The following is a 14,365-nucleotide window of genomic DNA, read 5'->3' on the forward strand; positions in this document are numbered from 1 at the left end:
TCTAGATCGGTATGGTCCATTGCGATGTGTTGCAGGTTAACATGTACTGGTAAGAAAGTTAATTTATAATGTAGCACTACCCCTGGAGGAGCTGATGGTTTGTTTTGGGCGGTATATTACCTCCATTTCCTCGCCGTCTAGGGTATCAGATGAGACTTGAGAAAAAGTTCAATGTCCACACTTTAGACTTCTTTTTCTTTGATTTATTTGCTTAACTTGGTAAAGGAATAAAAGTAGTAGTTGAAGAGGTGGAATGGTAATAGGTTCAGGTGCACAACTTCTGTCTGGAAAACACTCCTGCTTCCAGCAACAGAGCTTTTGTCGCCGCTCTAGCCAGAGTGGGTATTGCGCACCCGGATAGGCCTCTCTCACTAGCCTAGCAGCCGGGATGGCGCATGAAAATTGGTAAAGTCTCTGCCACAGACCTTCCCACCGATGGAGGTATGTTCGGTCCAAAATCCTCTTAACACAGGATTCAGCACCTGGATCTCTCCCGATTAACTTCTTGTAAACTTAGAACTGACAGGCGACCATCATTCAACCTTTCAGTAATGGTGGGTCCTTCGATAAAGTTCAAGGCCTTGTGCTCTGTGCTCTCCAAGATAGGTTCTTCATCGAGTGGTTTCCTCCCTCCAGGACGGACACTTAAACTCGCACCCCCGGCCAGGAGGGCCACCCACGGGGGGTGGTGGGACGACAGACCAGCGATCGACGACCCCGGTCCAATGGCGTCTGTCCCTTAAGTACTCCTCCCCAGCATGCACAGCGGGACGATCAACCCCCACTGATTGGCTGCCGAAAGGGAACACCCAAAACACTTTGACCGGACTGCTGCCACCCTTGGCCTGGGGTGGTAACGGCACCCCAGACAACAAGTGGTCAATCACAGTACAGCCATAGCTGGAACAGAGGCCCAAAATTTGGAAAAATCATACGGTCTGAGTCAACTAACTCTGACTACCCTCTAAATTTTAAGCAGCGACAGCTAAAAAGTAGCAGGCCACTACAATAAGAATGGCCCAAGCACCAAAGATTACATATTGGACATTACCCTTTTTTCCCTAGTCTATTGTAGAGCGCTGCAGTATATGTTGGAGTGCCATTAAAAATTGACTTTACAATTTTTATCCCATTTCTCATTATTTACATTAATTATGGCCAGACACCAGTGTGGGCTCTAGGGTCACGTCTTGTGAGAAGCGGTGCTCACAAGTCATGGGCCAGAGAGGCATAATCTCTACCATCTATGGGCTCTTAATAGAATCTTCCATGAAATTGTCCTACAGGAGTGCCTGGGAAGCCGTGATTATTTCGTCAACGAAAAAGTTTTCATCATTTTCGTCGATGGCTTTTTTACAGTGACGAAAACAAAACTAAAAGTACAGCACATTTTGTCAACTGACGAAAACTATGATGAAAATAGAATCCGTTTTTGTTTAAGGAACGAAAATGGGATGTTAATGGCAAGGAGGGTCGTTTACCCGTTTACTGTGTTTATCGGCGTATAACACAATGCGTGCGTGTTATACGCCGATATTTGTCTTTTTGTCAATGGACGGCGGGGATCGGGCGGTCCATCCCTGGGTGCCACACAATGGGGGGTGGTCAAGCAAGCTGCCCTGCCTCTTCTGGCCCTTGGACAGCACTGCCAGCAATGTCTATCATTAGGAAAAAAACATTGCCAGCCCCTTCTCCTATACTGCTGCTCCTCCTGTGTGACACATTTTGTTCCTGTTGGCCGCTCTCCTCTTCCTCTTGCTCTATGTGCATAGAGTGGGGGCTGTGCTGTGTATTGTGTGGGGCTTTGTATTGTGCAGAGGGTGGGGGCTGTGCTGTGTGTGTATTGTGGGGGGGGGGGGGGCTTTGTATTGTGCAGAGGGTGGGGGGCTGTGCTGTGTACTGTGCACATTCAATTTTAGTTGACTAAAATTATTATATTGGACTAAAATGTACTGGAGATTTTAGTAGACTAAAATACGATGACAAAAATGGGACTAAAACTAAAATGCCATTTTAGTCCCAAGACTAAAACTAAATCGAAATTTGCTGCCAAAATTAACATTAGCTGGAAAGCTGATTTAGATTTTGTCCAGGATCTGTAAGCTTGGCATAGCAACCCCCACCGGTCTTATAAGGGCATACTAAATGCATCGTTAATTGATGCTAATATAAAGGTTCTGTCTAGATGGTATTTGGTTTCTGCCTGGCTGTCAGGGCTTTGTCCCAGTGTGTCGCCCTTTTGCTTTAGAGGTTGCCAAATGCCAGGGACAATGCTTCATATCAGGTGGGCATGTCCCAGACTTTGGGGCCTTTTGCAGCAGCATTTTTGCCCTTTCTTCTATGAGTCAATGGGGCCAATATTCCACAATTGCAGTTTCTTGGTCCACTGGGAGGCTGGCCGCCTTTATTTTCTTTGCAGCCAAACTAACTATTGCTGGATCTTGGACGATGTCTCATGAGAGAATTCCGGGTATTATTTAGACTTGAATAGCCGCTTTGAAAAAGTTTGGGGCCCGCTATATGCACATTGACCTTTAAACTGGTACTATTTGGGCTACATTGTACATTTTTCTTTGCAGTTCCTGGGATCCTTCCTTCTTCCTCTCCTTGCTCTTCTCTCCTTCACTTCCTCGCTTTCCTCTTCTTTTTTTCTTTTTCTTCTTTTGTCTATACTAGTACTATAGATCATTGTACTATCTAGCCCTGCCAATGATTTCCCCTGGTGAGAAGGGGGCCTTCTTTGGATACCTGTGGCTTCATATTGGTAATGTATATCGTCACCATCTACTCAGTCTGTTTGATGGCTGGGTTCTTCTGCTCTACTGCCTTAGGACTAGTTCACACCAGATGCAGTTCCATGTGCTTTTTATCTGCACTAAAAATGCACGCTCAGTGTTTTCCATGTATTCCAATGGCTCTAGTTCACACCATGCAGTCAGTTTCCGGTGCAGAATACATGGAAAACACTGTGCATGCATTTTGTGTAGAAAAAAAGTGCACAGAACTGCATCTGGTGTGAACTGGGCCAATGTTGAGTTACCATTTGGCTATCTATGTACCGTGTTTCCCCGAAAATAAGCCTGGGTCTTATATTCATTTTGGCAACAAAAGATCCAGTAGGGCTTATTTTGGGGGTAGGTCTTATAACGTGCTGTTTCTTGTCCTCCCTGTCAGGAAGCCTCAGTTTGAACAAAGTTAAAATGCTTGTTAAATGCCAAAATCCTGTTACAGCTGTTACAGTAGCACACAATACATTACATACATACATACAGTGTTTCCCCGAAAATAAGACCTACCCCGAAAGTAAGACCTAGTGCTATTTTCCAGGAGGGCTGCAATATAAGCCCTACCCCAAAAATAAGCCCTAGTTTGAGGTGCGGGTGTACTCCTATAATCCTCTCTGATATGGCAGTGTGCTGTGGCTGTGTATGTGTCTCTTTGATCTACGGCAGCAGTGTCAGGTGCCTTTGTTACAGAGCGGCGCTCAGCCCATCTCCCTGCTGGTCTCCTCCTCTTTCTTCCGGCTGTTGGCGGGGGATCTCGGGCCCCTCCTTCCTCTGCAGTCACAGAAGGTACAGTCGTCTCAGTGCAGAGGCTCAGCACTAAATCAACATGTTACACTGTGTGCATACCGATACTCCTGCCTCCACAAGGTACCATATTTAACTCACGTGATCCATACAGACTTAAGCACTAAAATGCTACAGATCTTTCTTTCGTTACATGCTGGTGTGCTCTCTTCCCCGCTCAGAGAGCTGCGGAAGGGGGGGGCTGGTGGCTGGGAGAGGTGGAGGAAAGCAGAGCTGAGGCGTTTGGCACCATTGGATTGCAGGGGCACACACATGTACCGTGTTTCCCTGAAAATAAGCCTGGGTCTTATATTAATTTTGGCAACAAAAGATCCAGTAGGGCTTATTTTCGGGGTAGGTCTTATAACGTGCTGTTTCTCGTCCTCCCTGTCAGGAAGCCTCAGTTTGAACAAAGTTAAAATGCTTGTTAAATGCCAAAATCCTGTTACAGCTGTTACAGTAGCACACAATACATTACATACATACATACATACATACATACATACATACATACATACATACATGTGTGTGCCCCTGCAATCCAATGGTGCCAAACGCCTCAGCTCTGCTTTCCTCCACCTCTCCCAGCCACCAGCCCCCCCTTCCGCAGCTCTCTGAGCGGGGAAGAGAGCACACCAGCATGTAACGAAAGAAAGATCTGTAGCATTTTAGTGCTTAAGTCTGTATGGATCACGTGAGTTAAATATGGTACCTTGTGGAGGCAGGAGTATCGGTATGCACACAGTGTAACATGTTGATTTAGTGCTGAGCCTCTGCACTGAGACGACTGTACCTTCTGTGACTGCAGAGGAAGGAGGGGCCCGAGATCCCCCGCCAACAGCCAGAAGAAAGAGGAGGAGACCAGCAGGGAGATGGGCTGAGCGCCGCTCTGTAACAAAGGCACCTGACACTGCTGCCGTAGATCAAAGAGACACATACACAGCCACAGCACACTGCCATATCAGAGAGGATTATAGGAGTACACCCGCACCTCAAACTAGGGCTTATTTTCGGGGTAGGGCTTATATTGCAGCCCTCCTGGAAAATGGCACTAGGTCTTACTTTCGGGGGTAGGTGTTATTTTCGGGGAAACACGGTATGACGATCTCCTTTTATGTTGAATGACTATATAACATTTTTCAACAAAAATTATTGAAAAAAAAATTAACTGCACGACACTAAAGGCCCATGGCTGCCACCTTTGTTACTGTCCACAAACAGGACAGATGAGATATCATCAGGGCTGCCAATAGAGTAGAGGTAATGCCTGTATACCGGGCCCAGGCCATCTAGAGGTCCCAGTGCAGCGCCATTCTATAGTGCAAAAGGGTACCTTGCTTCAAGCATAAAAGCAGAAGGAAGACATTTTTTTAACCATGTCCAGACTGGTATAGCGTTGGTTGGAAAATCTGCGCAGAATCATTTCTGTTACCCATTCAAAGTATATCTATAGCGGAAACTTTTGGGGAAAAAAAAGCTTTATTTGAAGCAAACAAGACAAAACAAAAATGTCTTTTTTTTTTTTAACCTGCTTTGAGTGAGTGAGTGAAAAACTTGTATAGCGCAACACATGCAAACTGAATCGCCTCGGGGCACTTTGGCTAGATTGTGGAAGGGTCCTCGCTGGGGAGATTTGCTCCTTTTTATTTGTTCCCATGACATTTGAAGTGGGGATTGAATCTTGTAATGGAGACACCTGTTCGAGTGACATATCTTATACATACCATAAGGTGATACATCTTATACAGTATATCCATATCTTACCATAAGTTATCGACTCTCAGTGCCGTGGGCAGCGATCTATGCTGCAGAGAACAGCTCTTGTGTGTAGTGACATGGGAACAATTCTCTGCAGTATTCTCCTGAGATCCCAGGCCAAAGATGACGCTCCCCTATGACGGCCTGGGTTTACAGGAGGTGGGTTGGATGATGTTACGACCGGCTGGACTAGAGGGAGTAAAAAGTCTGCAGGGCGGGGAGGATCAGATAACCATTCCATTTTTATTTTTTAAACAATTGGGCAATTTATTTGTGTCCCTTTTTGTACTTTTATATACCGCAAGTATAACATATATACATAATACACAACATTGTATACAATTTATTATAACCTCAGTTCATCTAGATGCAATCTTTAAAGAGGAGTATGGCCAAAGCTCTTTTGGTCATACTTATGTGGGTCACAAGGAATGCACTTAGTTCTGCTTTCTTGTGACCCAGAATCAGCGGACAATGGGCTAAAGTCCTCTGTTGTCACAGACCTGCTCCAGACTCTGCAAAGAGCCTGACAATAATGCTTGGATCCACCATAGGTGTGCACAGCCTATTGCATAAGGGTGTGCACCCCAAAGCTCAAACACACATGTTACAATCTTATTTTTAACTAGGTTTAACATTGTTTAGGAGCCCCATTGGAAGCTTTGGTGAAATATTGGGGGTCTACACAGACCCCAGATCTCTCACTTTTAAGACAGAGAAAGGGACTGAGGACAGAGATTCCCAATTCCCTTTCCCTGTAGCCTCAGCTGCACTAGACAGTGAATGAATGATAAGTGTCCTGTGTGTAGCAACTCCCTGTTCAATCGCAAACCGAAGCATAGCAAACATAGCTTGCTATGCTTCAGTTATGAATGAATGCAGTGAGTTATTGGTACCGTTCACTCACTGTGTTTTAGAAAAGAAAGGGGCTTATGAATTACATTTATCGGCCTTTTCCCCCCGCTCTCCATCCTAAAGCATCCCTCGGCGCAGCCATCATTAGAGGAGAGGAGGGAAGCTGGCAGCACTGCTGGGTGGGGAGGTGGCGGGTGGGAAGTAGGGGGAATCTGTGCCACATGGGCTGATTAGGGTGTGCCCTGACACACCCTGCGCGCATGCCTGTGTGATCCACCCAGATCCCTGACCCGCAGCTGGCTCAGCCCCTCTCTAGTCTGGAGCTCTGGTGAATGCTAGAGGGGCAGAGAAACAGCAGGGATGGACGGTCACCACTCTGCTCAGAGCACACCCGAGAACTGAGTGATTAGCAGTCTCGGGAATGCTCAGTTCTCAGGCTTAGAGGTGGCCAGGGACATCTGCATCATCAGACCAATGCTACAGTAGGTAGGTGAGTGCGTTTTATTTTTTGATTTCTGCACTTCTCCTTAAGTTTTAACTTTTGATGAAAAGCTGGTGTTCTGCTGCCTGTTTGTATGCACTATCACAACCCTTGCTGATACTCCCTGGCCAAGCCTGATCAGGAAATGGTAATATTGACTAATCTGTGTTGCTTCCCCCTGAGACCAACAAAGGCCAGTAGCACTTCTTCATAGAATTGATGATAATTCCTATCTGTAGAAAACCCTTGTGTTGAACGAGGGTTGGACATGTACGGCCAGCCACTATGTATCAGTAAGCAGCTTTGGGTTTAGGCTCTGTTCACATCCCAAATCACGGATGGAATCGCTGCTATTCTGCCCACGATTCGAAATGGCAGCAAATCGCGCGATGCCCGTGCATTCCCTGTGAGTTGCCTGTCAATTTCAATAGCGCCCTAAATACGGCGCAATGTTTCCGCGATTAATTGTGGGACGCCTTTCACCCAAAAAAACTACATGAGCCTCTTTTTGTGTCATTTAAAAGTCCATCACAAGTGGATCTTTTCTTTTGTCCTCTTTTGGGTGATTGGGCGTAATGTGATTTCTGTTTGTGATTTTTACCGCGATTGTCACCCCCATACACTAATGCCCTGTACACACCATCACTTTATGTGATGAAAAAAAACGACGTTTTTAAAAACGTCACTTTAATTGACCGTGTGTGGGGGGAAACGTCGTTTTATGTCTTGTAAAAAACGACCCAAAAAAATTGAAGCATGCTTCAATTTTATGTGTCGTTTTTCAAAACGTCGTTTTTTACTTCACAGAAATTGACCGTGTGTAGCAAAAAAAGGTCGTTTAAAACAACGTTTTTACACCCGCGCATGCCCAGAAGCGAGCTTCAATGGAAAAAGTGGTGAACATAACCTCGCTTTGCTAGAACATTGTGAGAAAAACGATGGTGTGTAGGCAACTTCGTCTTTGAAAATTGAAGTTTCAAAAACGTCATTTTTTACTTCACAGAAAATGTCGTTTTTTTTTCATCACATAAAGTGATGGTGTGTACGGGGCATAAGATGTGAACACAGTCTTAATGTACTACTGTTTAAGGTTGCATTCACATTACAGCCTTTAAAAAGGCAGGCAGGTTTGAATCTACCCGCGATTTGACAGTGCTGATGTGTGAATGACAAATCGCGAAAATCGCATTTGAGATGCCATTTATTTAAATGTCACCTTAAATCGCGGTGTGGGTTTGCCGTGATTGTCGCATGATAAAACGTGCTGCAATCGCAGCAATCCGCATCACGGGAAGCATTTCGCCCAGAAGCTCCAGAACTTTTTTTTTTGGGTGACAAGCTTTGCATCGCGTTTTATCGTGCGACAATCGCGGCAGACCCCTTCCGCGATTTGAGGTTTCATTCGAATAAATGGCATCTCAAATGCGAGTCCCGCGATTTGTCATTCACAAATCAGCACTTTCAAATCGTGGGCAGTTTCGCGCCAAATCTGCCCGCGATTTAAAACACTGTAGTGTGAATGCAGCTAAGAGATGAATCAAATGGATTTTTGTTTTTGACTTAAAATTTTTATTTTTCTTCTGCAGGTGACCAGAGAAAAGGAGGATGGCTAAGGACCGCGCACACAGGAACTGTGAATTAAAAAATAGTTGATACTTTTCTTTTTCAAATGCCAAAGACATCCCAGTGGGAATTGGAGATAATTGGTTTTATGTGGTGCACAAACAATTGAGAGAAACATGTCAAAGAAAACCAGAGCCAAAGGAGACAAGTCTGAAGGGGAGATGGAGGCCTTTCAGGTGGCCAACGAGGAACTCCGGACAAAACTTACCCAAATCCAAATAGAAAATCAGCAGGAGAAAAGTAAGGTACTGTATATCCAGAGTGCTGGCTGACACGATATTCATCAAGAGTTATTTAGTTTTAAAGTAGAACTGATGTATTTATCGGCATATAACACGCACGGGCATATAACACGCACCTTCATTTTAAGTGGGAAGTTTCAGGATTTTTTTTAATTTTAGTGCCCATCAATGAAGCTTGATCAATGCCCATCCGCAGCCTCACCATTGCCCCTCGATGCAGCTCAAACAATGCCCATCCATAGCCTCCCAATTGCCCATCAATGCAGCTTGATTAATGCCCATCTGCAGCCTCCCCATTGCCATGAATGCAGCCTGATCAATGCCCATCTCAGGGAGGGGGGCGGGATGAGCGCCATCAGATTACATCAAGAATCTCCTGTTTACTCAGCGGCCTCTTTAATACAAAGCCCCGCCTCCTGGACTGGCTTCTATGACCGACAGAACATTGGTCCAATGTCGGCCCAGGAGACGGGACTTCCTAATACAGAGGCCGCTGAGTAAACAGGAGATTCTCACTTTATGTAATCTGACGACGCTCGCCCCCCCCCCCCCCCTCGTTCTCTCCGAGGCAGCCCAAATTGCAGTATCGGCTTATAACACGCACACACTATTTGCAACCGATTTGCAGGGTGAAAAAGTGAGTGTTATACGCCAATAAATACAGTAAACCCAAATCTTTTTTTCATTTTGGATAGCGTAAGGGAGGGTTATGACCCCTGTTACTTTTACCATCTTGAGTCCTATTGGGGAGATTTACTTTCACTTCCTGTCCCAAAACAGGAAGTTTGAGATCCTTTGCGGTCCGCCAGATCACCAGAACTTGTTCACCCATTGGAAGATTTTCCCTCTGATGCTTTTCTGGGGACAATCCAAAATTTGAGAATTTCTTTTCACTTTGACGATCAGTAATAGTGGTACACAGGACAAATAGAGAGGGTGATTTTCCCAAAGAGAGAGCACAGAGGGCAGTAAAAACCTAAAATATGTTCTAATCCCCCTCCACCTTGTCCAAAACTACAAAAAAAGCCTTTAGTTATGCCTTAAAAAGAAACAGGCTTGCCTAAAGAATAAACAACCATAATAAAACCTCTATACAAAAGTGTGATATTCCGGTGAAAGGTATTGAGAATAACTCCAGATCACGGGGATATGGCCTCTAGCCTTGCTGTCCTCTCGGACTGGGGACGTCCTGAAGCCACTGCAAAAAACGAACAAGAGGGCGCACCGATCGAGTGCATTATTCCGTTATTTATTAAGAAAAAATTGTCTAAAATGATACTCATAAACAGATTATATCTGTTAAATTAATATCTCTCTTCGAGCTACTCACCGTAGCCTTGGTACAACAAATTCCAAAATACTGGGGGACCTCTACGGACTCCTTACTGACTGACACATTTCGAAGGCAACACCTTATTCCTCAGAGCCCCTTTTGTTCATTTTTTATAGTTACTTAAAGTATATCGAAAGCCGAACTTTTTTTGTTTTTGGATAGCAGGCTAAATGCGTTGTTTTTTTTTCTTTGTGCTATCTGTGTCCTTTTTTTGTAGCGGTTTGCCATCCATTCCATTTTTTTTCTCTCCCTGACAGAGAAGAAGATTGAGTGTGTAAGGCAATTCTGCCTGCTGCCTGAGTTCAGCTGTTTACAGACCATTATATAACACAGTTGTGGTTGGGATTACGTGCACACGAGCCCTAAAGGCTTTAATTGACTTTCACCTTCCTTTGGCAGTCTGTGCAGGGTGATCATTTTCAGTCTTGTGATCGGGCAGCAGACCGGTTGGCCCTACAAATCTGTAGGGCACTGTCACTTGGCTGACATGTCTGCTCCGAGAGGGAGAAAATACAAGTCATATACACTTGTCCCCAACAGGCATACCTCCCAACTTTTTGAGTTGGGAATGAGGGATACCCATTATCAAAAGTATGTAGGCATAGGACACACACCCCTACCATGCCCACTAAAAGGAGAATTCTGCAAAAAAAATAATTGGTGGGGTGTTTTTTTTTTTTTTTTTTTTTTTTTTACCACTACTATTCCTTTATATTGGCTTTTGAAATGTACAAATGCAGCAATTTAGAAATCCAATGAAAGGTTTAGCACTGGGAAACACTTTTTGAAGGATAAAAAGTGCATTTTTTATACAACTACCGTATTTATCTGCCTATAGCACGCACCGGCGTATAGCGCGCACCCCTAATCTAGACGTGAAATTCCTGTTTTTATTTTTATTACTTAGTTTTGGTGTCTTGCCCGGCGTCCATCGGCGGCCTTGTCTGGTCCGGCGTCCGTCTGCGGCCTTCGTGGTGTCCTCCCGCGCTGTCTCTGAGCCGATCCCGCTTCCCGTGCTGTGTTTGAACGCCGCCGCTGACATATACCAAGCGCAGTACACTCGGGCACGCTCGGCTCCTCTCGCATAACCGCGAGGGGAGCCGAGCCTGGCCGAGTGTACCAGAGTGTACTGTGCTCGGTATATGTCGGCGGCGGCGTTCAAACACAGCACGGTAAGCGAGTATCGGCGTATATCACGCACCCACGATTTTGCCCTGATTTTAGAAAGTGCGCGGTATACACTGATAAATACGGTATATAGATCAGACCAAAATGAGGAAAGAGGGACAAAGGGACTTTGTTGCAAATCAGGGACAGTCCCTCGAAATCGGGGACAGTTGGGAGCTTGGCCAACAGGTAATACAGCAGTATTCTAACTTTAAATGCCCATTTTTGATTTGGTTCTCTCTAACCTTTTGTTAATTGGGCAGGACTTGGGCCCCGGTCACACTAGTGGTTGCAGTAATGTAGTATGCACATTGGTGCAACGCAGTGCCATTCATTCTGAATGAACCTTTTCAGTGCATTTGCAAACTACGGTAAATTGTGTTGCCACGGTTTGCCAAAATTACTGCATTAACCTTTTTTTGTGTGTTGGGTCGCCTATTTGAATGACTTGTCGGCCATAATGCAACACACGTTAACACAGTGTGACCGGAGCCTAAAGCTGGATACACACTATGCAATTTTCTGTAGATATTTTTTTTTTTTCCTTTAGATTTACTAAAACCATATAATATGAGGTCAAACCTTAAGAGTTTCAATTTGTATGCAATCAGCCAGGTCCTTGTACTACATGGTTTTGGTAAATCTAAATTAAATCTGACAACAAAAGTTGTATAGTGTGTATGGGGTGTAATGCCTCGTACACACGATCTGTTTACCGTACGATACGGTGTGACCCCTGTGTCCTTCTGGTTTATTTTTATGTTTCCGATCATGCATGGTGTTTGTCTATGGATTTTTTTAGCAGACGCAAACTGTACTGATTAAAAGGTTTGTCGTACGACGGGCTGTCACCCCAAAGAGATTTTCGTGTTTTTTCGGATTTTGTTGGACGGACTGCCGTGATCGGCTGTCGAAAGCGGTCTACTAACGATCAGATTATCGAACGATCAATTCGAAAGCGATTTTTATCATCCGATAAACGGATCGTGTGTATGAAGCATTAGGCTGGCCATACATTATACACAATTTTTCCTTTTTAGCTTTACCAAAACCATATAATATGAGGTCAAACCTAAACACTTTCAATTTGTATGCAATCAGGCAGGTCATTGCACTACACAGTTGAAAGTAAATCTAAAGAAAATGGAATAAGAAAAATTGTATGTAAAGTCACTGTGTTCTTTATGCTATAATCTCAGAGATTACACCAGAATAGATTGTCGGCATTCCTACATCTATGCCACCTTGCTGGTAAAATTGCCTTTGGTGCTGCATTTAGACCAGGGCCTAGGGACACTGTATTGAACCCGCCATACTTTTTCCTCCATCCTCAGCCCTACCTCCTGCAGTCCTTTCCTAGATTAGAATATGTTCTAGTTGGCATGTTCTGTTTACAGTATCGTTTCTTACCTTGTCTGATATTTTTTTTTTTTTTTTATTTTTTTATTGCAGGTGAGTAAACTTCGAGAAAGGATCCAAGATGTCAGGCAGGAAAGGGAGCAAGAACAGCATAGACATACTGTGTATGTAACTGAACTGAAGGCAAAGCTACACGAGGAGAAAATGAAGGAGCTCCAGTCAGTCCGGGAGGTACTGATACGGCAGCATGAACTGGATGTAGCCCGCTGGGTAAAGATTAAAGACGCCGAGATCCAGCGACTTCAGTCCACCGTCAATGTGTTAAGGGACGGAGCAGCAGACAAAGTAAAAATGGCTTTATTAAATGAGGCCCGAGAAGAGGCCAGGAGGTCTTTTGATATTGAACGTATAAAGTTCCAACAAGAAGTCCTGGAATTGAAGGGTGGTAAAAAACACTTGGAGGAGTCGCTGAATAATGTCATGCAGGCGGATAAAATGAAGGCAGCCGATTTGCGAACAGCGTATCAAACCCACCAGGAGGAGATCACCAGGATCAAACGGGAGAGTGAGCGCGACATCCGCAGGCTGGTAAGGACTTTACAGTCATAGGGTCATGAAGTAGTCCTTTTCTGTGTAGGCATTCATTTACATGTGGGCTTAAGTAGAGGTATTGCCATAGGAGGAACCTGCCTTAGTATGTAGCTTGCCAAGACAAATCCTGCTAAGTAACTTTGTACTGACCTTGTATGTGAATCCAATGCAACAGAACCTTTCTGTGAAACCAGCCATTTTCCTCCTTTTATGGGTTACTATCCATCAGTCGCATGTATGAGTTTAAAGGAAGAATAAGAATTTCTGGACTTTCATGCTGACCTAGTGGTATCCTTACTTTTAGGCCACTGACACAGAACTAGTATGTAGATTAGGAAGTCTGGCTTCTCTGACTTTCCTTGTGTGCATTTTTGTTTCTGGGTCAGTATCCATGTCAGAGAAAGCCTACCAATGGCATCACCTGCATTTCTCTCAGTTCGAGTATCCCTTTTTAAAATTTAAAGTCAGGATGTGTCTTTGGCCGCTACTCCTCCCCAGTAAGGGGGGTCTCTGCAGCCGCGCATCAGGTGGGCTCTGCATGAGGGGTGTGTGAACATGCCGGAGCCCATCCTTACTCCCCAGTATGCTGTAGGTGGCAATGGGAGGGTCTGAAAGACGGTGTAGTCTCCTAGTGATATTAAAGGCTCTGATTTTATTTTATTGTTTAAAGTAACAAACATCTCCTACTTACCTGCTCTATGTAATGGTTTTGTACAGAGCAGCCCCAGTCCTTCTCTTTTCAACTTCTCATGTCCCCCGCTCAGTGCCCCCATAGCAAGCGATACTCATGCATGCTCGCTCCTGAGCCACTGCACTGTGTTCATTCACACACAGATTTCGGCTCGAGCCACCCCCAATCTCTCCTCATTTGCTCACTGGCTGCAATTCACAGTAGCTGGTGCCAATGTCACAGCCAATAAAGAGGGAGAGACCTGCTGTCATGCACATCACTGGATCGAGTCGGGGCTCGGGTAAGTATTGAGGGTGGGAAAGCTGCACACAGAAGCTTTTTTACCTTCATGCATGAAGGTTAAAAGCCTTGAGCCTCTACAACCAATTTAAATCCCATTTACACCATGTTACATCCCAAGTGGGGGGTGTAACATGCTGCAAAATTTGGAGTAAAGCTGGCCATAGACGGCTCAAATCTCGGACGGTTCAGCAGGGACTGGCTGCGATCCAAGCTGTATTGGCAGGCTGAATGTACCCAAGTTGATCGATCAACTTGGTACTACCAGCCTGTCAGATTTTACAATGCTATTATTGCTAGCATGACATTCGTCCCCATTGGGAGAACACAATGGCTCCACGGAAGAGATTTCCCCATCAACACTGACCGTGTTGATGGAGGAATCAAGCGATTTTTCTTTTCTGCAACCTGTAGTTT

General features: G+C 44.8%; 1 protein-coding gene across 1 annotated transcript in view; it reads left to right on the plus strand.

Annotated features, from left to right (window-relative positions):
* Positions 1–14,365, plus strand: part of JAKMIP1 (janus kinase and microtubule interacting protein 1) — a 254,492-nt gene that overhangs the window by 69,817 nt on the left and 170,310 nt on the right. The window contains 2 exon segments of the mRNA XM_040335404.1: positions 8,250–8,531; positions 12,481–12,975. Of these exon segments, the coding sequence (XP_040191338.1) occupies positions 8,403–8,531; positions 12,481–12,975 (624 nt within the window). The 5' untranslated portion in view covers positions 8,250–8,402.

The sequence above is a fragment of the Rana temporaria genome, chromosome 1, assembly GCF_905171775.1.
Source record: "Rana temporaria chromosome 1, aRanTem1.1, whole genome shotgun sequence".
Lineage (NCBI taxonomy): Eukaryota > Metazoa > Chordata > Amphibia > Anura > Ranidae > Rana > Rana temporaria.